Here is a 20,551-nt window from a genome sequence, read left to right as displayed (position 1 = left end):
CATGACTGGATTTGGATTGCCTCCCTATGGAGGAGGTGGAAAGTGTGTTTGTGTTATTAGTAATATTTTGGAGTTGAAGAGATATGAAAAACAGTAGAAATAGGGCAGTTGGAAAATGTGGAAGATATTTACAGTTGAATTTTTTTTCTGACAATAACAATCTGATTTTCCTTTGGGAAATCACCACTTTGCCACTTTTCAGGCAGTATCTTTGTTTGGTGTTAACCCCACCACTGCCTACAGGCCTGGTCAGTTTGAACACTGATCTGCCTGGCCAAAGTGACTGCTCAGGATGGACTAATGCACTGGCTAAACTCGAGAAGCAAAGTTAGAGCCTTTGAAAAGGAAGAACCCACTGCTGTTTTGGACTTGGGGTGGGGCTGTGCTTGTGATACCCCTAGCACTTTGTCACCTTTAGATAAGGACATGCTTGAAGTCAGGCCAGGACACAGTGAGGCAAAAGTGAGAGGCATCCAAGAACAGATGATGGCATGTGGGGGCTACTGCTTTCAGCTAGCTGCACCCCAGACTTCAGAGGTCTTAGTAATGTTAGCTGCTAAATTCTTCTATGCCTGTTTGAAATATATTTTCTCTCCTTTATTCTGTCTCCCTCTTCCTTCCTATTTCTGAAAGAATCCTATACGCATCTCTAGATTTATGTACTTATAGATTTTTTTTCTCCCATTCGCCCCTTTTCCATTTTGCTGAAAGAATTCTATTCTGAAATGCTTCTACATTCATGCACATTCTGGAGCTAAAGATGATTCAAATTCGGTAAAAAAAAAAAAAGGAACTTAAAATGCTACCTCTGTACACATACACAGGTGCTCTTTTAATATGACCACATGTAGTTCAAGGACAACAGCATTTGGTTTAAAAATCGAAGGTTAATGTATTTTCCCCACTCCTGGGGTACTTTGCCAATGAAATGGATCCAATAGCATTTGTTTGCTAAAAGAATTTAAGAAGGATATTTAAAAGATGTTACACTGCCATTTACAGCTCAGAAAAGGTGATTAGCATCTACTCAGTGGCATTGACTACTCACAGCAATGGTTTTCTCCTCCCTATTTGGAGAATGTTTTCTTCATAAGATCCTATGAATCGTTAAATACTGTTGGTCTTTGGGGCTTGATGTGTAGTGAGTGGACATGTACATTACACTGTCTTCACATTTGTCTACAGTCTATTATGGCCTGCTTATGATAAAAATCTTAATTTTCGTAAGATTTACTTTCAAAGGCGATGGTCACTTTCCCAAACAAAGTTAACGACAATCTGGAGATTTTCAAGCTCTTGAATGACCAGTGATGTTTTTAAAAAGATTCTACTGAGGTTTTTTAAAGTTACTTTTAAACTTCGTTTTGAAAAACAATCACAAGATTCCAAAATGGAAAAAGAAAATAAATGTAGTGTAGGCTCACCCCCTCTTTTGGGGGTGGTGAAATAAAGTTACAGAAATACAAACTGGAGTTGCGGATAAAGCAGTTAACACTGCGAACTGCTTTCAGCAACTGCAGTGCAGGAAGAGGCTGTGCGGTCCTCTCCTCCACATCCTCGGCTACTCTTCTTTGCTCTCTCTTAAGTATGCTACCAACGCTACACACTTGAACTCACAGACAATTTTGGAATTACATATTGCTTTCTCTTAATCTATGTGAATCTTATTTATTTTTATTGATGTTTATTTTTTTACTTATCCAACCTTTCAACTTCATCTGGCTAAGAAGTATAAAAAAATCAATTTTAAATATTGTTCTATTACTAAGGTTCATTTTAAACAGGTTATGTTATATATGTGTGTGTATATATATATATATATATATATATATATATATATATATATTTTTTTTTTTTTTTTTTTTTGTTTACCTGACAGAAGGGAAAGAGCCAGTAGCGATCCAAGCAACATGTTTAGGGCATGGGGCAGAGGGATCTGCAGTGGTCCTTCTTGCTACACCAAAGTCCAACCCCTCCCCACTCCCTGCCAGCTCTGACAAAAGGTCTGTGATACCTGCTCAGCCAGGTTGTGTTTACTTACCTCTGTGTTCACACAGCCTGGGCTGACCCAAATGCCACACAGCAGGGCATGCCGATAATCACAGTGTTTGCATACTAGACAGTAGTATTTCCCAGTATGCATATGGAAATTCCATTAGAACTTCTAAGCACACTACAAAACACTGAAATGTGACAAAGCAGCACTTTGTTAGCATTAGAAGCTTCCTGTAGAATTTTCATTACTTACCAATTCTCAGAATTGTTTGTGACATAGGAGCAATATCATCACTGGTGCCAGAAAGTATAATTTCATGCAAAAAAAAACACTCCTGAATTTTTTAAAACTATTTTTTTTTACACATAGAATTGCACATAATACAAAATACTTGTTTCACAAATTGAAGTTTTTACAATTATGGGAATGGTTACAATAATGCAGGTAATATTAGTGCATTCATCAGATTATTTATCTTCATCGGGCTTAACACCAAGCCAAGAATGAATTATTTGTATAAATTGCCTTTAGACTTTGCATTTTTAAAAAAAGAAAAAATTACTTCTACCTCGTGTTATTAAGCCAGGGTAATTAACAATGCTAACAATTAAGTAATCTGAGCTTTCTATATAAATGGGTGATTGTATTCCAATAATTCTTAAATTGTAACTCCTAAGGTTTGGGCTAAACATGTCTATCAAACTGTCATTATCTCAGTTTTAAAGAAAATTACAGCATCTTTGGTAATAGGCTACCAAGAAACAGAAACTATGGACTACACCATTTTTCCAAAGAATCCTGCATTTTAATGAATAGCTGAATAAATAGACATTAATTATGAAATTCACATTAAGATAGAAGAAAATCCAAACATTCTGATTGCTTTAGCTCTTAAATTTGATAGCTACAATAAAACATACTACTTATGTTAAGATGAAAATAAGCTGAATCACAGGAGTGTAACTGGGAAGTGCTGGGAGATATATACAATAACATGGATTAGCCATCAAATAAAAGTGTTTATATGTACACTAACTTTTCCTTTCTTGCTTGCATGGAGAAACATTGTTTTATAAAATGGGAAAACACACAGTAGACCACATGCAACAAGGACCAATATAATATGCACAGCAGAATAATCAAATAAGACAAAAGAACAATGAATTTAAAAAAACCCTGGAACAGAACAAAAAAGAGAGAGAAAAGATTGAAACCTGGAATGCCTTCTTATTGAGGTTTCAGAATATAAATTTGTCCAACAAGCTTCTTGATAGTTTTTAAAAGTTTCCACTCAACCACCTATGGTTTAAGTGTAGAGCTAAAAATAAACAATCATATTATACAAAATTTTGTATATTAGCATACAAAAGGTAACAATTTACTTTTTGTATAAAATATAACCTTTTGATAGTATATTTAATTCACATATGTATAAATATAACCCCAAGAATATGTTTTAAGTATTTCTGCCAAAATATTCTTTACAAAAGTTTACAAAACAAGTCATTTATTTATATTTACAAACTTGCACAGAAAAGATTCTGGGCTAGTGATGTTGGTATTGTGTAAAAGAGTGCCTCTAGAAATTTGAAAGACTGAGAGGGCTTTGCTAAATGTGTGTTCTTTCTTGACAAGTGATTTAAAGACTTTGTGATAAAGCTGCTTGAGTTAAATGACATTTAACATTTGACTTTTTCAGTATATAACTAAGAGGGTTGAAGATATATTTGCTCTTCTGTAATGAAGAAAATGAGAGTGCTATTTTGCATCCATCCGAAGTCTGCACATCTTCATTCTGTGGCTGATCTCTATGTACGAATGGAGGTCAAATGAAAACAAACAAACAAAAATGCCTCTTCGACACGATGCTTAGCCCAGAGGGAGAAAACCTGGAAGTGAAAGGTCCCCCTATCATGCATTCATAATCTGTCACAGAGGGGCAAAGGAATAACAACCTCTATGAACAGACCACATTTTAGGTACCTGTTAACCAGATCCACATATGTCTAAAGAAGGTTGGCTTGTTTTTTCTTTCTTATTTATGCATTCTTTTAAACCCCGTGACACACATTTTTGCCCACTTGAACCTTCCAAATCTAGTTCTTATCTGTTACCAAAAAAAGACGCTATCTTCTCATCTCTCTTTTGGTTTCCAAACTTCCTTCTCTTACAAACCAGTCACTGGTCATCAACAAGTGTAGGGAGGACAGACTTAGTTTCATTCAGTCTTGGGACAAACCAGTGGGCATCAATTACAATAAACACTACTCCTGGTTATGTGTTGTCAAATTCATCTTCTTTATATCAATGTCCGATATTTTTAAGTGAAATCTGATGCATGCAGGTGTGCATCAATATTTCAGTACAATTAGGACAGCCTTATTTATATTTAAACTTGGTTAGAAATTGATTGTGAAAGCCAAAGTCAAGGTGCACAGCTTCACGTTCTTGTTTCATCAGTAGAAACGTGGCATTCCACTGAAGAATAGAATATACAGGAGAACTATAAAAATGAAGGGTGAATGTGGAGTTCTGTAATTCACTGGATGTTTTCTAGATTCTCTTGCTGTCCCTTACTTAGGACACTATATGGCTGCTCCAAGCAAGCCTATAAAATATCAATCTACATCGCAAAATTTAGGAAAATTAAATCAGAATATAGAGTGGAAAAATTATACCACATATAGCTGCTAGAACAAATTAAAAGAAATTGTTTTTTGTTGCTTGGAATGAGTACCACCTCATGACCTGGTATTTAAGTAAGCTACAGATTCTATTACTTTTCTTTCAGGGAGAAAAGGAGATTAGGAAGCCTATCTTACACAATTAATTACACATCAACATTACAGTTCCTTTTGGATAAGTTGGATACTGTGTCCAGGATTTTAGATAGGAAAAGCGATCCCAATGCTTTACTTTCAGGTTTGAGATTTTATACAAGAAATTGGACCAAATCATTCACCACACAGTTACTTTCTTCTTTCCATTTACAAGCCATGGTGTTTCCATGTAGTCCACCTGAAAATCAACATACAGCCTTTACAGAGTCCTTCTAAAATATTTTCTTCTAGTGCTTGGGGTTTTTATGTTGTTTCCATTTTCTCTTCAGGAATTGTTCCCCAATATTTCATCAAGATTGATGTCTTTCATCCAGTCATCATTACCAGGTTCTGTCTTCAGTAAAGAATCAATGAAATCAGCATCACTGTTTAGGGCAGGGCCCATGTTGTCAGTCTGTTGATTGAGGAAGTCAAAAGTTAAGTCATTGCCATGGTCAGTTCCTTGAAAAGCCCTGGAACTTTGGTTGGGTGAAGGAAAACTGTTCGGTGTCAGGGATGGTGGCTGGCTTATGCCTGTCCTTGACTGATTCAATCCTGTCCCTGACTGATTGAGATTAGGCAAAATCTGTGTATTTAGCTGATTGGGTCTGAGATTCAAACCCCTAAGCGGACCCACGGTTTGTCCATTTAATGTCTGGTTCATTTGGTTCATGGGTCTCATCTGCACTGCTGGTGTTAACTGGTTAGGAGGAGCCACTGCCCTCTGGGAAAATTGCTGGCTACCTACAGCCTGCTGCAAAGATTGGTTTTGGGCATAGGATGCAGGTGTAGCTGTGGAGAAACGAATGCCTCCAGACTTCAGGGCTTCCTGTTGTTTGGCTTCTTGAGAGGCCCAGGTTGGTCCTGTTGTGTTGGATGTAATCATGACATTTGATGATCTCTGTGCTGGCATGGTTGCCATGCTGTGAGCTAGGTTTGGTCTCAGTTGTGAACTACCTACAGATCCAGCTCCAAAAGTGGTCACACTGTTGTTATTAGTTGGCCCTAAGGCAGGTGGTCGGGGCATCAGAGGGTTGTTTTGATTTGTTATCAATTGGTTTGGATTTCTCTGTTGGGTTAGTTGATTCATTCCTGAAGTGGCACTGTATGTGCCAGGTTGATTACAAGGAAGATTTCCATACATCCCGAGATTCTGAACTGCTGTGGCTAATGATGGCATTCTTGTCCCATGGGACGTAGACATGAGGCTGGAATTGGGGGTTAAAATGGTATGCGTAGAAACTGGGTTTGTCAGAGCCTGGTTAGAATTTAAACTCACTGTTGATGAACCACCTGAGAAAAGGAAAGGAATTACATCAGTTCACAATAACATGTTATTTTCCTCTTTCAAAGCAATTTGCAATACCTTATGAAAGTTGAAACTGGCTTCAGTAATATGAATAAATTAAGACAAGTAATCATCAGATAATGTTATATAAAAGGGACTGTGGGACCTTGGGGTTTGGGGAGTATTACCCTAGATCATTCCTTCATCAAGTTTACATGGTAAAGAAACAGATATAGGCCCGGCAGCGTGGCCTAGCGGCTAAAGTCCTCGCCTTGAACGCCCCGGGAACCCATATGGCTGCCGGTTCTAATCCCGGCAGCTCCACTTCCCATCCAGCTCCCTGCTTGTGGCCTGGGAAAGCAGTTGAGGACGACCCAATGCTTTGGGACCCTGCACCCACGTGGGAGACCTGGAAGAGGTTCCTGGTTCCCTTCTTCGGATCGGCGCGCACCGGCCTGTTGTGGCTCACTTGGGGAGTGAGTCATCGGACGGAAGCTCTTCCTCTCTGTCTCTCCTCCTCTCTGTATATCTGACTTTGTAATAAAATAAATAAATCTTCAAAAAAAAAAAGAAACAGATATAACATTATCATTTTTTTTCTAGGTCACTAACAGGCGCTGCTAGTGAACCTTTCATTTTGAATTATCCTTGTAAGCTTCAAGTCTAAATTATTAACCAATTCATGAATTTTTTTCATTTTACTGCTTACCCTGGGTTCAAGTGTTAAAACAATGGATGGATGAATCTAGCACACTATGATTACATTAGTTTTCTTACCTGATGGTCTTGGAAGTACGTCCCATTCTTCACCCACATCATGCCCATTCAAGAAACAGCTATAAATGTCAGAGTCAATTTCTCTCTTTAACCATCTAAATTCAGTATAAACATGGCTTTAATGATAGCTTCCATATAGAAACTTTTCTGTTTTAGGAAGTGTAGTTACTTTTGCGTTACTATCCCATACACTGTGATCCACCTTTGCTTGTGCACATGAGCCTTTTCATTGAGCCCTATTAGTATTTCAGTGTTCAAACCAAGGCCCAAATGCCTGCACCAAGCTTTCCTTTATAATCCAGACTCTTCGTCCATCAGGTGTCTTTTGCCTTTCATTAAACACTTGGCTTTTATATTTGGCAAACCATTGAGCCTGAAAGTCCCTGACAAGTAAACTAATGCCTGTCAATAACTGATTGAATATGGAACCTGAGTCACAGACTGCTGAACTGGAAGACTGCACAAAACAAATAGTGATTAAGCAACACAATGAAATCTTCCTGACTTGGGGAAGTTAAAATCATGATGAGAAACCATCTTGAAATGCAAAAAAGGAGCACCAGAAGGAAAAAAGAGAGCCTACCACATGATGAGTTCTATGAGCAGAGGAATTTTGGTCTGTTTGTTCATGGTCATACTCAACAAGTCTATTAGATGGCACAGAGTAGGTATTCAACTGACAGTACTTGAATGAATGGACCAACGATAGAAATAAATACAAAATTTTTGGTAAGACATTCTTATGAAATAGTCACCCTGTCCACCAAAGTCAGGAATCCTGGAGAATTAGGTATTGAGAAACAAAGCTGCACACACATATGAACATCAGAATGTCAGTGCAGGAGAACGTGCCTGTGTTTGTGTGCTGAGGATACCCTCTGTTGTCTGAGAATTCCTAGTATGGTAAAAAAAAAAAATTGGAAGACTGAAGGTTGTATAAAAACACTACACTTGCTGTTCGTTTACAAATATGCCCCCGACTAGACTACATACCCCTTGAAGGTAGGTGCAATCTCTTATCGATTCACTCCTTGCACAGATCCCTGGATTGTGTAATGTTTGTTGCAAAGCAATCAGAACCATGTAGCAGACACTTGACCAATAACTGAGAGAACACAAAATTCTAATGGGACTAAGAGACATTATTTTTTAATCTGGAAAGCTCATGAAGGAAATTTACATTATGAAAATGCTGTTCTGGGACTGGCCTTGTGCTATAATGGGTGAAGTCACCTCCTGCAATGTTGGCATGACATGTGGGCACTGGTTCGAGTCTTAGCTGTTCCACTTTCCATTCAGCTCTCCACTAATGTATTTGGGAAGAGCACAGAAGATGGCATGTGTACTTGGGACCCTGAACTAATGGGGAGACTGAGAAGCTCCTTATGCCTTCTAACTTGTGCCTTTAATCAGAATTTATCAAATAGGTTCTTAATGCATAAAAGCTTGGAAAATGTAGTATTTCACCAGAGCTCATGGTTACAAAATCAGGATGTCTTTGAAGGAGATAAAACAAATTAGGGCCACATGCTTGAATATAAAACCACACTTAACAAAATCAGAAAATACGAATAAGTAGGAGTGTTCATAAATTCATCCTTGTTCTTTTGTTTAATTTTATTTGAGAGGCCAAGAGATGGAGGGAGAGGCAGAGACTGACAGAAAGAAAGCTTGTCTACTGGGTCATTCCTCTCGTGTTTGCAACTTGGAGCCAGTGTCGCTCCAGGTCTAAACCAGGAGCCAGAAACTCATTCTGGAGTTCCCACGTGGATGGTGGAGGCCCATGTATTTGGGTCATGACTCACTGATTCCCAGAACTCACCCTGATAGGAAGCTGGACCAGATGCAGAGCCTGAACCAGGGCCTGAACTCAAGGCACTGTGCAATGGAATAGAGCTGTCTGTGCAGCCTCTTCACTAGTGCACTAAATGCCCACTCCTTCTGTAGAAAATTTACTCTATTGTTTCCTGGACCAATGAAGGCAACAAGTAAAAGAGAGCATTTGGAAATCCATAGCTTAACACATGGAATTGTGGAGAGCTTTGGGGAGAAGTTTGAACAGGTGCTGAACAGAAGGTATGGCAGTAAAGGCTGGATCGGAGAGAGGTACTTTTGGAGTTCAGAGCTGGGAGAAGTAGTGCTTACCACCTATTAACTTATTTGAGAGGCAAAGAGAGGGAGGGAGACAGAAATGAAGGGAAGGATATGTAAGGAAGAAGGGAAAGGAGGAAACAGAAAGGACAGAAGGGGGGGGAGAGAGAGAGAGAGAGAGAGAGATCCTATCCACTAGTCCATTATTCCCCAAATGCCTGCAATAGCCGAGCCAAACCACGGGTATCAGGGACTCAGTCACTTGAGCCCTCAGTGCTGCCTCCCAGACACACAGTAACAGGAAATCGGAGTCAGGAGAACTGGGAATTGAACCGAGTCACTCCCATATGGTATGGAACATTTTAACCAGTATCTTAAGCACTAGGACAAATGATCACCTCCCTCCCCCATTTTATATTTAAAAAGTGCTAAGTAGAAGTTTTACTTTATGATTCAAATGAAAGTCACCTTTGGAGTTTTCCAGAGCCTTAAAAAAGCTTAATTCTTTTTTCGACAATTCCTTGTGGCAGAACTATTTATCTATAAAGGAGAAACCTTGGGGAGATGGGCTCAAATGTAGACAAAACGATTAAGCTTATGCAAGTTACTCGCGTGACTGTCTAACTGGGGAGAGGTGTCCAATATCTTATACCACCTGGATAAGGGTAATGATGTTAGGAAGAGAAAGGTTGAACCTAATAACTTAAAAATAGTTAGCTTTAGGCCCGGTGGCATGGCCTAGCGGCTAAAGTCCTCGCCTTGAACGCCCCGGGATCCCATATGGTCACTGGTTCGAATCCCGGCAGCTCCACTTCCCATCCAGCTCCCTGCTTGTGGCCTGGGAAAGCAGTCGAGGATGGCCCAAAGCCTTGGGACCGTACACCCGTGTGGGAGACCGGGAAGAAGTTCCTGGTTCCCAGCTTCGGATTGGCACAGCACCGGCCCGTTGCGGCTCACTTGGGGAGTGAATCATCGGACAAAACATCTTCCTCTCTGTCTCTCCTCCTCTCTGTATATCTGATTTTGTAATAAAAATAAACAAATCTTTTAAAAACATAGTTAGCTTCTCTGATTTCTCCGAGGTAGCGCAAATGCAGCAACATGTGTAACTACAGGGCAAGAATAAGAAAGAATGCCTGAAGAAAAGAGTAACATATATTTAAGTGCGTCTAGAAAACTGAATGGGTTTTAAAGATCCTAAAATGTTACCATCAGTGCATGGGAAAAGGAGAAAGCATTGAAAACCAAGCACCTTTTTCACATTTATGGTTTTTGTGCTTTTTAAGAATACTTACCAGAATACTGGGCATTTGGCTGCATATTGCCCACACTTCTTCTTTGGTCTTTGTAGTCCGGGGGTGGCCTTGTCAAGTGTCGCTTTATCTGATCCTGCGGAGCAATTTTCTCCTTGAAAACACAAATGAATATGTAATAGAGTTCATTATTAATTTTCACTTATAAAATCATATATACTATTGTTCAAAAGAGAATATCGAAGCAATCTACCATCGGATTGTTTTTTTCTAGCAGAGTTTCTTTTAAGATTTATTTTATTTTTATCACAAAGTCAGATATACAGAGATGAGGAGAGACAGAGAGGGACATCTTCCGTCTGTTAATTCACTCCCCAAGTGACCACCAAGGCTGGTGCTGGCCAATCCAAAGTCAGGAGCCAGGAATTTCTTCCAGGTCTCCCACATGGGTGCAGGGTCCCAAGGCTTTGGGCCGTTCTTGACTGCTTTCCCAGGCCACAAGCAGAGAGCTGGATGGGAAGCAGGGCTGCCGGGATTAGAACCGCCAGCCATACAAGGTCACTGTGCAGTTTTCAGAGTACCAAACATCTGTTCATGGCCGTTTGTCTCTCTCTTTCCCACTGTTTCATTCTAAAAGCATAGCAGTTCCCCAGGTTTCCTTTAAATCTGTCTAGGATCAGGTGCATTTAGATTTTGAATAAAAGAGTTGGAAGCTAAGGGAAAAACAGGAACATTCTTTTAATATTGTAAATACCCTGAATTTGTTGTTGGGTCAATTACTTGTTGAAACAAAGGAGAACACATATCATGGTGGGCCATGGGGGTGTGTCAGCAGGCACAGGTAGAAACAGCATACCATAGGATCTGGAGTTTGGATAATTTAGGTAGGACCTAAGCCAGTTTGGATTGAAGCTGTAAGAAAGTGAGATTGATTTTATGATTAAGTAATGAACTAGTTAGCACTCATTTAATAAAAAAGGGAGATATTTGGTACTCTAGGGGCTGCACAATGACCTTGTTTGTACATGGTTTAATCAAAATTATAATGGGGCCTTATTTTGTCTCATTTTATTATGGGCTTATAGTAAGAGTGTCTGAGGTTGATGCATTTTTAAAAATTTTATTTATTTTTATTTAAGGACAGAATAACAGAGGAGAGACAGACAGAGATCTTCCATCTGCTGATTCATTCCCTAAATGACCCGCAATGGCTGGAGCTGAGCTAAACTAAAGCCAGGAGCCAGGAGCTTCTTTCCAGGTCTCAAATGTGGGTGCAGGGTCCCAAGGACCTGAGCCATTCTCCACTGCTTTCCTAGATAAGCAGCGAGCAGGATCACAGTGGAAAAGCCAGGGCATGAACAAGGACCACACTGAATACCAGTACTACAGGTGAAGGATCAGCCTGGTATGCCATGGTGCTGGCCCCTGAAGTTGATCTTTTGTAAGAATGATATGTTTAACACAGAATGAACTGGTTTGGCTATGAGTATCACATCAGTGATGGACATCAAGAACTGCTTTTTTTTCTTAGTACAGATCAGGAAGTTTATAGTATTGCTTTATTGCAATGTGGTAAGTATCCCAAAGCAGCCTTCTGTAATGAATAGGTAGATAAATTAGCTGTAAGTCAAACTTTCACTGCCCACTGTAGAACTCACTTACACCGTGCTTCTCTCAGTTTCCCATCCAATTGCAAACAAAGCAGAATAAATCTTCCCTAAAGAGGTAAAAAGGCCATAAGATAACAAAACAAATTCAAATGCTTGTTTCTAAGACCCCAAAACTTGAAAAACTTACAGTGTTCTTGGACATTAAAAAAATCATAAAAAAGCATAATTTTGATGAACTAAGTGTAAATGAACCAAAACAATATGGATTATGTTTTTTTAAACGTGAGTTTACAAATTAAGGGAAAAAGTGGTTGCTAAAATTTTTTCTTGGTTCTGCCCAAATCTTAAATGTTTAAGAAACAGCTTAAGATGTTCCATGAACCCATATATGGTGATATGCAGCCCTCCCTGTTGCAAACTTCTGTGTAAAACAACAGTTTTGGATTTTATGTGAAACATCAGACTTTTTAGAATCTTCTCTTTTCCAAAAGCATCTGTTATTTTTCTTGTATAATTAGGTGCTTTGGCTCTTTCCACTGAAGATAATAGGATGGATGGATGTGTGTGTGTGTGTGTGTGTGTGAATGTGTGAATTATCGGGTCTTTGATTATCTGTCATAGACTGGTTATAATTTGAATTTGTATTTAAATAGCTATAAGTTAGCTATATAGAGAGAAGGAAGACAAAGAGGAAGATCTTCTGTTTGCTGATTCACTCCCCAAGTGACCAAAATGGCTGGTGCTGAGCCGATCCAAAGCCAGGAGCCAGGAGCCAGAAGCCTCCTCGGGGTCTCCAATGCAGGTGCAGGGTTCCAAGGCTTTGGGCCATCCTCAACTGCCTTCCCAGGCCACAAGTAGGGAAACAGATGGGAAGCGGGGAAGCGGGGAAGCTGGGACACGAACCAGCGCCCATATGGGTTCCTGGTGCATGCCAGTTGAGGACTTTAACCACTAGGCTATTGTGCCAAATTCCCAATTCTATATTTTTAAAAAACATTTTTGGGAGACAAACACATGGGTATGTACAGCAAGGGTTGTCTTCTTGGAACCATACCTATGGAATACATAAGATTCATTCTCTTCGTATCAATAAAAATTAACACAAAAAGTTTACAAATTCTGGGGAAAAAATATGACACAAAAACTAACACAATTGGAAAATCCTCAGTGCCACTGTGTAGGAGAAAAAGGACGTTGATGGAAAACTACAGCGAGCTAAGTAAATTACAGACTTCAGTTGGAGATCATATGCCAACAATTAGTTCATCCATTGGTCCAAAAATGTACCATAGTAACACAAGAAGTTAGTCATAAGATAAAACATGTGCTTCTGTATAGGTGTGTGTATGTACATGGAAACTATACAATCTGCTCAGTTTTCTGTAAATGTGAAATTTTGCTTAAAATTAAGTGAATACAATATCTGATAAAAACTAAAAGAAATCTTTTTGTAGAATATATTGTTGCTTTGCCAAGTGTTAATACATACATCTCTGGCAACTTTTAAACTCCTTGCCCCAGACCAATCAGATCTAATGGCTTTGCCATGTGGACATAGCTTAGAATAGTCAGGTTACCACTTTATACTGAAGAATAACAAAGACAATGCTCAAGTATCAAATGGAGGCAGGTAACATCTTGTGAGGAGATGAAATTACCCTTCTATGCTGCTAAAAAACAGGTTGCTCCTGAAATTACTCTGATGTGACATGAAACATAACTTACCAACTAAAGACTTTATGATAGCCCCATTTCGGATCTGACAAAAACCTTTGCTGTGGTGTGTATCTGCCCTGCTTCAGTTTCCCTATTGGCAAACATGTGGGATTTGGATAATTCTAGGACTGCCCTCCTATTGTAGCCTAATCCTTTAATTCTGTAAAAACTTAGCATGGTGCCTTGGCACAGAGTCGTTGCACAGTACATGTTGGTAAATAATTACTACTCTTCTCTCTGCTTCATGTTTCATTTGTGGGTGGGAAGATAATAGAAAGTAAGCATAAGGGGAAAAACATCTCAATTTAGGCGCTATCTGGCCTTGCCAACTGACTGCAAATAACTACAAAGCTTATGCTAATGGAAAGTGGCACCAAAGACTGTTTCTTCCTGGATATGCAAAAAAGCCCAGGGACTCTCAATGGTGTCCAAACAAAGAGAAATGTGAATGGTTTCATAAAAAAACCACAAAAACCAGCAGGCTCATTCTCATTCATCCCTCACAGCCTTTGCTACTGCCCTTTGCACCTGTCCCAGTGGTGACTCAACCGGGGCTCGGCAGGAGTTGGACCAGTGTTGGACAGAACCCTCTTGGAATGTGTACAAATATTTGCTTGCCTTTTAGAGCTACAAATCTAGAAATTCAACCTCTGCATATCATCATTTATCAAATCAGTGTTGAGAGTAATAAAAATAAATATCATATGTTCTCTCATACAAGGCAACTTCATGAAAAATACAAAACAAATTGAGATACAAGTAAACAAGTATACACATAGATTCTCATAAATGAACTGCATAATGGAGACTAGCATAGTGAAGATACGTTGCAATATGCAACTCTACTTACTCCTGAGTAAAAGATGTACTCCCAAGCAAACAGTTAAATATACTCTGACAATTTGATTCTAGAGTTTCTACTATTGCCTATATCTGTAATACCACAACACACTTAAATAGCAGAATCTTGAACTTGTAAATGTTACTAAAGTATTTTACTACTGTAATAATAGAGGGGGAAAGGTGGGTAGGGAAGCTGGTAGGTGGTGAGGAAGGAAGGGGAGTGGGAGGGAGAAATCCCTATAGCTACAAAAACTGTATCATGGAAAAAGATAGCAATAATAATAATAATAAAATAAAAACATACATCTAGTAAGTTAATCTTTGGTTACTTTTGTTTCTAAGTGATTTAGTTTGAAAGGATAATTTAAAAAAGGAGAGAAAGCAACAGACTAGAGTTTCTAAAACTATGCTCTACAGAAAATACTACCTGTGACTCAGGCAGCGGCTCCTCTGCATCGCACACATTAGGGCAGTGCTCGGGGTCACCTAGCAACTTATTTTTTAGCATTTCTTATTTAAATTTATTTCTCACTAATTCTTCTTATACACTCCAGGTTCTCAAATTATTACATTTGCCATTCTTTCAAAAATATATGTGATTATTAAATTCTTATTTATGCTTTTCATTATGTGTTAAGTATTTAGAAATAAAAGTACAATCTCAAACTAACAAATATACAGATAGCTAGGATGAGCTTTTTGGTTCTTTTACCATCAACCTAGAGCAGGGGACCCCACCAACACTTTTGCTTAGAATTCTATAGTCCTTTCAGATCAAAATCAAATTTTCTCCTTTCGGCAGATTGCCCTCAATCTTTCCAAGACAGATTTAAACTCTCTCTAATATATTTTATCTTGCTCTGTTTATACTTTTGCTATAAAGCAGCTCTTGTTTTAAATTCTTAAAAGCCTCTCCATTGTGTTTCAGCCAATGAGAATCCTGGTCCTTCAGGCTCTGTTGTTTGGAGTCTCATCCTGTGTTGTCCTGACAAGAGCAACACGTATTGCTGACCGGAAACATCCCCTCTCTGCCTCCCTTTTCTCCTTCACCTTTAGTTCTTTGGTAGAGACGACTTCCTCTCTGAAATCATTCCTACTATTTCCCACAGCATTTCTGTCGATCACATACAATTATCTATATATTTGACATCCTCAATAGGACCTTGGAATGTTTAGAGAAGACAGAAGATCTGGCTTGTTACTGGCTATCTTTGCACGGAAATGATTGCGTGTTGAATCACTGCACTCTGAGTTTCTAACTCTTACCCATGGAGTTGCTTTACCTTCCTCCCCCCCGCCACCCTGCTTTCTATGAATCCGAGCTCTAGTAACAGGGAGGTGATTAACTTTGCCCCTTTCTTATTTTAGTTGGCCAAACGTTAGAAGGGAGAGATTGAGACTACTGCTGATAGGGCCATGGATTAGGTGATGAAGAAACATCTGGATCAGTTGCTGACTATATGAGTGTATCTGAAAATAAAGAAAGTAGGAACAGATAAGTATTGAATCTGACTTAGTGCTTTGGTATTGTGTGGGAAACATGACCTTGTGTGTTTTAAAAGCTAACAAAAATATGGTCAAAGTGGGGAGTATCATTTCAATTTTCTCTTAAAAAAATTCCCACATTCTAAGATGTTTTATTTTTGGGAGCCAATTCTTAGTTTTGAAACTCCATGTTGGCTTTCAAAACCCGTTTATCTCAAAAATCAGTGTGGATTTGAGTTGATTCAAGCTCTGTTCTCTATTTCTGCCCCCTCAGGGCTGGGGAATAACACTGGTTTCTTTTGCTTGATTCCAGTGTCCATGGTGGTCATTCTAGACATTCCTCAGCTGGGCAGGGCTAGTGAGCCGAGGTGCTGCGCATTCCAACTGTCCAGGAGCTGGTAAATCAAGTTTGTTGGCTTTCTGCAACACTAGAAAGGTATGGAATTAGCCTCTCTTACAGCCGGGATATCCTTGTTGCTATCAAGTCAGTAGGCACAAAAAGAAAGGGCAGTAAGTAGAAATGTAAAAGAACGAATTCCCTCTGGTGGGTCCATCAGCACACACAGGAGCAGCCTTACCGCATCAGCCAGCATCTGATGTTGCAGAAGAAGTTGCTGCTTCTGTTCCAGGATCTGCCTCTGCAGTGTCTGCTTCTTCCCTATCAACTGCTGATTCAACAGTGATTGTTGGGAGTTCACGAAACCGCTTCCAGTGTTTGGATTTGAGCAAGGGTTGGGACTTGGATTGGGGCCTGGGTTCTGGCCTACCACAGACTGTTGATCCTAAAGAAGAGACAGGAGAGGAAAGCTACTGTGAATCAAAAGAAGAAAATCGTAGCATGAAGATCATAACTTAGATTTCAAACATTTTTTTGTCATCTTGTTAAAGAGCAAACATGGTTAAATTTAGAAGAAATGTAGAAGAAGTGCGTGCCCATCACAGCAGTCAGTGCAGCTGGGCCAGTGATATTAGCGCCTTGGAAAAGCTCCCATATGACTCTGATGGTGGAATCTCCAATTCCAGAAGGTTTTTATAGAATCTCAAACAAAATTACCATAGAAACATATAAGAACCCTCTCCAAACCCCAGGAACACAAACACATTGCAGAATCCCAGAGAAACAAGTCCTTCCTTTTTCGTAGAGTTCCCAAGAAGCGCTGACTTTGCAAGAAATATGTTGTAATTCATGGGCTTGTAGCTTTAATAATCATTTTGCATGTCGGACATTTTGCCTCATCCAGCTTTCTGTGACAGAAAGGCAGGAAAACCTGTTAGTTTCTGTTTTACCAACACTCTGACACTTGGAAGGCACTTCCTTTTTCTGGTTCTTGATCATGACAATTCATGGTCAAAGATTTAAAAATCTCAGAGCACTAACCAGTAAAAGAAAAAAATTCACAAATGATGAGACAGTATTTATTAAAAACTCACATCTTATATTTACTAATATTGGATACGGTAAATTTCCATCCCATATTCTAGATTATATTCTACATATACATATGTTTGTACACACACACACATATATATTATAAGAAGACTAGAACATATGATCCTAATCTTGGAGAGTGTGTCACCTTGGTGAGATTTCTAACACGTATGATTAAAGAGAAGGTAGCATCAAAGGTAGATGGTAGAAGCACTAAGTCAGATGGTTTACACTCTGATGACAAGCTTCTGGGAAGCAGGTTATAAGGCAAACGCCCAGGCTTAGCTCCATGAGGCTGCAGACCAGAGTACCGCTCAGGTGATTCCAAGGTTGACTGGTTCTGTGGATGCATTTTGAAAAATTTGGGATATTTGGTAGCAATAAAATCCAATTTATTCCCCAGCTGTGCTGTGTGATATTGCAAGAGGTGAAAAGATAAAGCAAGAGGTAGTGTTGTGGTATGGAGAGGGTTAAGCTACTGCTTGCCTTGTCAGAATTCCCTGGCAGAGGGCCACCTGAAGTCCTGGCTTTCCATCGAAGCTTCCTGTTAACATAGCAGGGAAAGTCTTGGATGATGGGTAGGCCTCTGTCAACTATGTGGGAGACCAGGATGAAGGACCTGGCTCCTGGATCTGTTGTTGCAGGCATCCGAGGAGTGCATCAGCAGATGGAAGATCTGCCTATCTGTCACTCTTTCAATTTTTTTTAAAAGAGTTAAAGCAGCACTGATGATATGATGCCTAATGAGTAGTATTAGGGAAACTATTCATGAAAATTCTCCTCCCTTTAATCTCTTTCTCTTTATTCAGTTATCTGCAGAACTGTCCAGATAAAGCTACCAGTCCAGAGCTTGGAGATGTAAGGAAGCTGGCTTTGCTTTAGTAATCCCTGGGCTGCACGGCTCACTAGTTGCCTCAAAAGCAAAGGGATAGGGCTTGGTGTGGTAGCCTAGAAGCTGAGGTCCTTGCCATGCATGCACCTGCATCCCATAACAGCACCAGTTCTAATCCCAGAGCCCTGTGCTTGTCCCAGTTCTGTGCTTGTGGGCTGGAAAAAGCTAGGACACTCCAAAGCTTTGGGACCCTGCACCCTTGTGGGAGATCTGGAAGAAGCTCCTGGCTGCTGGCTTCAGTTTGGCTCAGCTCCAGCCATTGTAGACACTTGGGGAATGAATCATTGGACAGAAGATCTTCCTCTTTGTATCTCCTCCACTGTGTATATCTGACTTTCCAATAAAAAATAAATAATCTTTTAAAAGAGCAAAGCAAAGGGATACACAATAATCCTAAGGACGACGATCCATTAAGTTTTGTTACAGGTTAGACATTATGTTCTGTATCTGCCTTGATTGATGTCACTCACACGTCCCCACAGGAAAATGGGAATTCTTTTGTTTTATTACCCCCATTTTGCAGATGGTAAACCTGAGCTCAGAGAGATCACATAGCTGTAAGTAGCTTAGCAGGATTTGCAAACAGTTCTACCTTACTCCAGAGGCCTATTTCTTCATCACTCTGACTCACTGCCTCTCAGCTGAGGTTGGAAGCATTGAGAAGGAAGATTTTTGCATGCTAAACTTGTGACAGTACAACTGCCTATGCAACAATACCCTTGGGGCTAAGCATGCTCAGGTCAGACCCTTGGAGAAAAGCAAGGAAATGGGGTAAGGCAGGAAGTTCCTCACAGAGTAGCTCAATATAATTAGAGCTACTGCTGAAGTATATCCTCCGAGCAACATACAGGACCCACCATCAAATACATTTACTGCCATGACAAGCCAGTTCTTTCAACATTAAAGACACCACAGTTCCTGGAAACATTTTCACTCCATGTGACCTGCTGGCCACCAGGAACGTGGCCAGCATTATTTGCTCTCCAAATTGATGCTACATGTAGATCAGGGGAGCTGAGTGTCTGAGAGGAGTGGAAAAGTGGGTATGCAGGACTGACAGTTGAGGGAGAAGAAAGCAGAGTGTAAGGCAGGCGAAAGGGCAAGGTCAGAGACTGGAGAGTAGGTCAAGGTGACATTCTGCAGGCAGTGGTGGGCCCTCCGGCACTCTGTCAAACAGGAATGCTCTGATTTCCCCCCTTTCCCATGTCATGATTCAGAATTACAGGGTAGATTGTGTGTGTGTGTTTTAAAGATTTATTTCATTTTTACTGGAAAAACAGTTTTACAGAGAGAAGGGAAGACAGAGATCTGTCTGCTGGTTCACTTCACGAGCAGCCCCCAACAGAGGGGAGCCGATCTGAAGCCAGGAGCTTCTTCCAGGTCTCCCATGCTGGTGCGGAGTCCCAAAGCCTTGGGCCCTCCTTGACTGCTTTCCCAGGCCACAAGCAGGGAGCTGGATGGGAAGTAGAGCAGCCAGGATTAGAACCGGTGGGATCCTGGCACAGGCAAGGTAAAGATTTAGTTCCTGAGCCATGGCACTGGGCCCAGTTCTATGTTTCTATAAAGTGATTGGCAATCAAGGAAATAAATTCAATATGTTTTGCTTTTCAGATTCCTGGGTAGAGCTATACAGGGGACTTCGAAGCTGGATTCAGATTCCAGTTCTGACACATAGTGATTGTGTAATTTGAAAAAAGTTAATTCACCTTTTTAAGTCTTAATTTTCTTATCTGCAAGATAGAAACAATAGCAGTACTAACTTCATAGCATCCCTGTAAGAATTAGAAAAGATAATACAACGCGTAATGCATCATCAGCTCTTAATAAATGGCAGCTGTTCATAAGGGTTAACTTATTTCAACATATACAAGCAATGGTTTTTTGTTTTTGTTTTTGTTTTTCATTGTGAAGCAAAGGAGACCTGCCTTACAGATTGCAGAAAGTTGTTGTGTATCAACTTCATCAAGCAGGTAGGTAGGACTCTCAGTTACATATAGAGTTGGTAAAAGTCTTTCCTTCCTTTTCCTTGGAGACACTAGATTATAGGATAGGTATCATTTCCTGCCTTATGGGGTGTGCTTCCTTCCTGTTGGTTAGGAACTCAGGTACTTTGTTTTGGGTATGTTGTTCTTCATCTAATACCCAAACCTATATTCGCAGAGCAACCAGCATACATTTACGATGAACCATTCCTTTGTTGCCGCATTTATAAAATGATGAAATTCATACAGATAACACAGCATTAGATCATGTGAAATTTAGCATAGTGTCTTGTATTCAAGAAGTCTGACAAATTTGAAATTTTACTTGATTATTTTTGTATTTTTGTATTAGAAAGATGTCTGAGATAGT

At 39.8% G+C, this 20,551-nt stretch overlaps 1 protein-coding gene across 1 annotated transcript in view; it reads right to left on the bottom strand.

Annotated features, from left to right (window-relative positions):
• Positions 1–2,879: 2,879 nt before the first annotated feature.
• MAML2 (mastermind like transcriptional coactivator 2) overlaps positions 2,880–20,551 on the bottom strand; it is a 349,689-nt gene continuing 332,017 nt past the window's right edge. The window contains exons 3-5 of the mRNA XM_058663997.1: positions 16,457–16,660; positions 10,267–10,378; positions 2,880–6,108 (exon numbers count right to left, since the gene is read on the bottom strand). Of these exons, the coding sequence (XP_058519980.1) occupies positions 5,102–6,108; positions 10,267–10,378; positions 16,457–16,660 (1,323 nt within the window). The 3' untranslated portion in view covers positions 2,880–5,101. The remainder of the gene's footprint in view (positions 6,109–10,266; positions 10,379–16,456; positions 16,661–20,551) is intronic.

This window comes from Ochotona princeps, chromosome 4 (genome assembly GCF_030435755.1).
Source record: "Ochotona princeps isolate mOchPri1 chromosome 4, mOchPri1.hap1, whole genome shotgun sequence".
Taxonomy (NCBI): domain Eukaryota; kingdom Metazoa; phylum Chordata; class Mammalia; order Lagomorpha; family Ochotonidae; genus Ochotona; species Ochotona princeps.
This window is presented reverse-complemented; position numbering and strand designations above follow the sequence as displayed.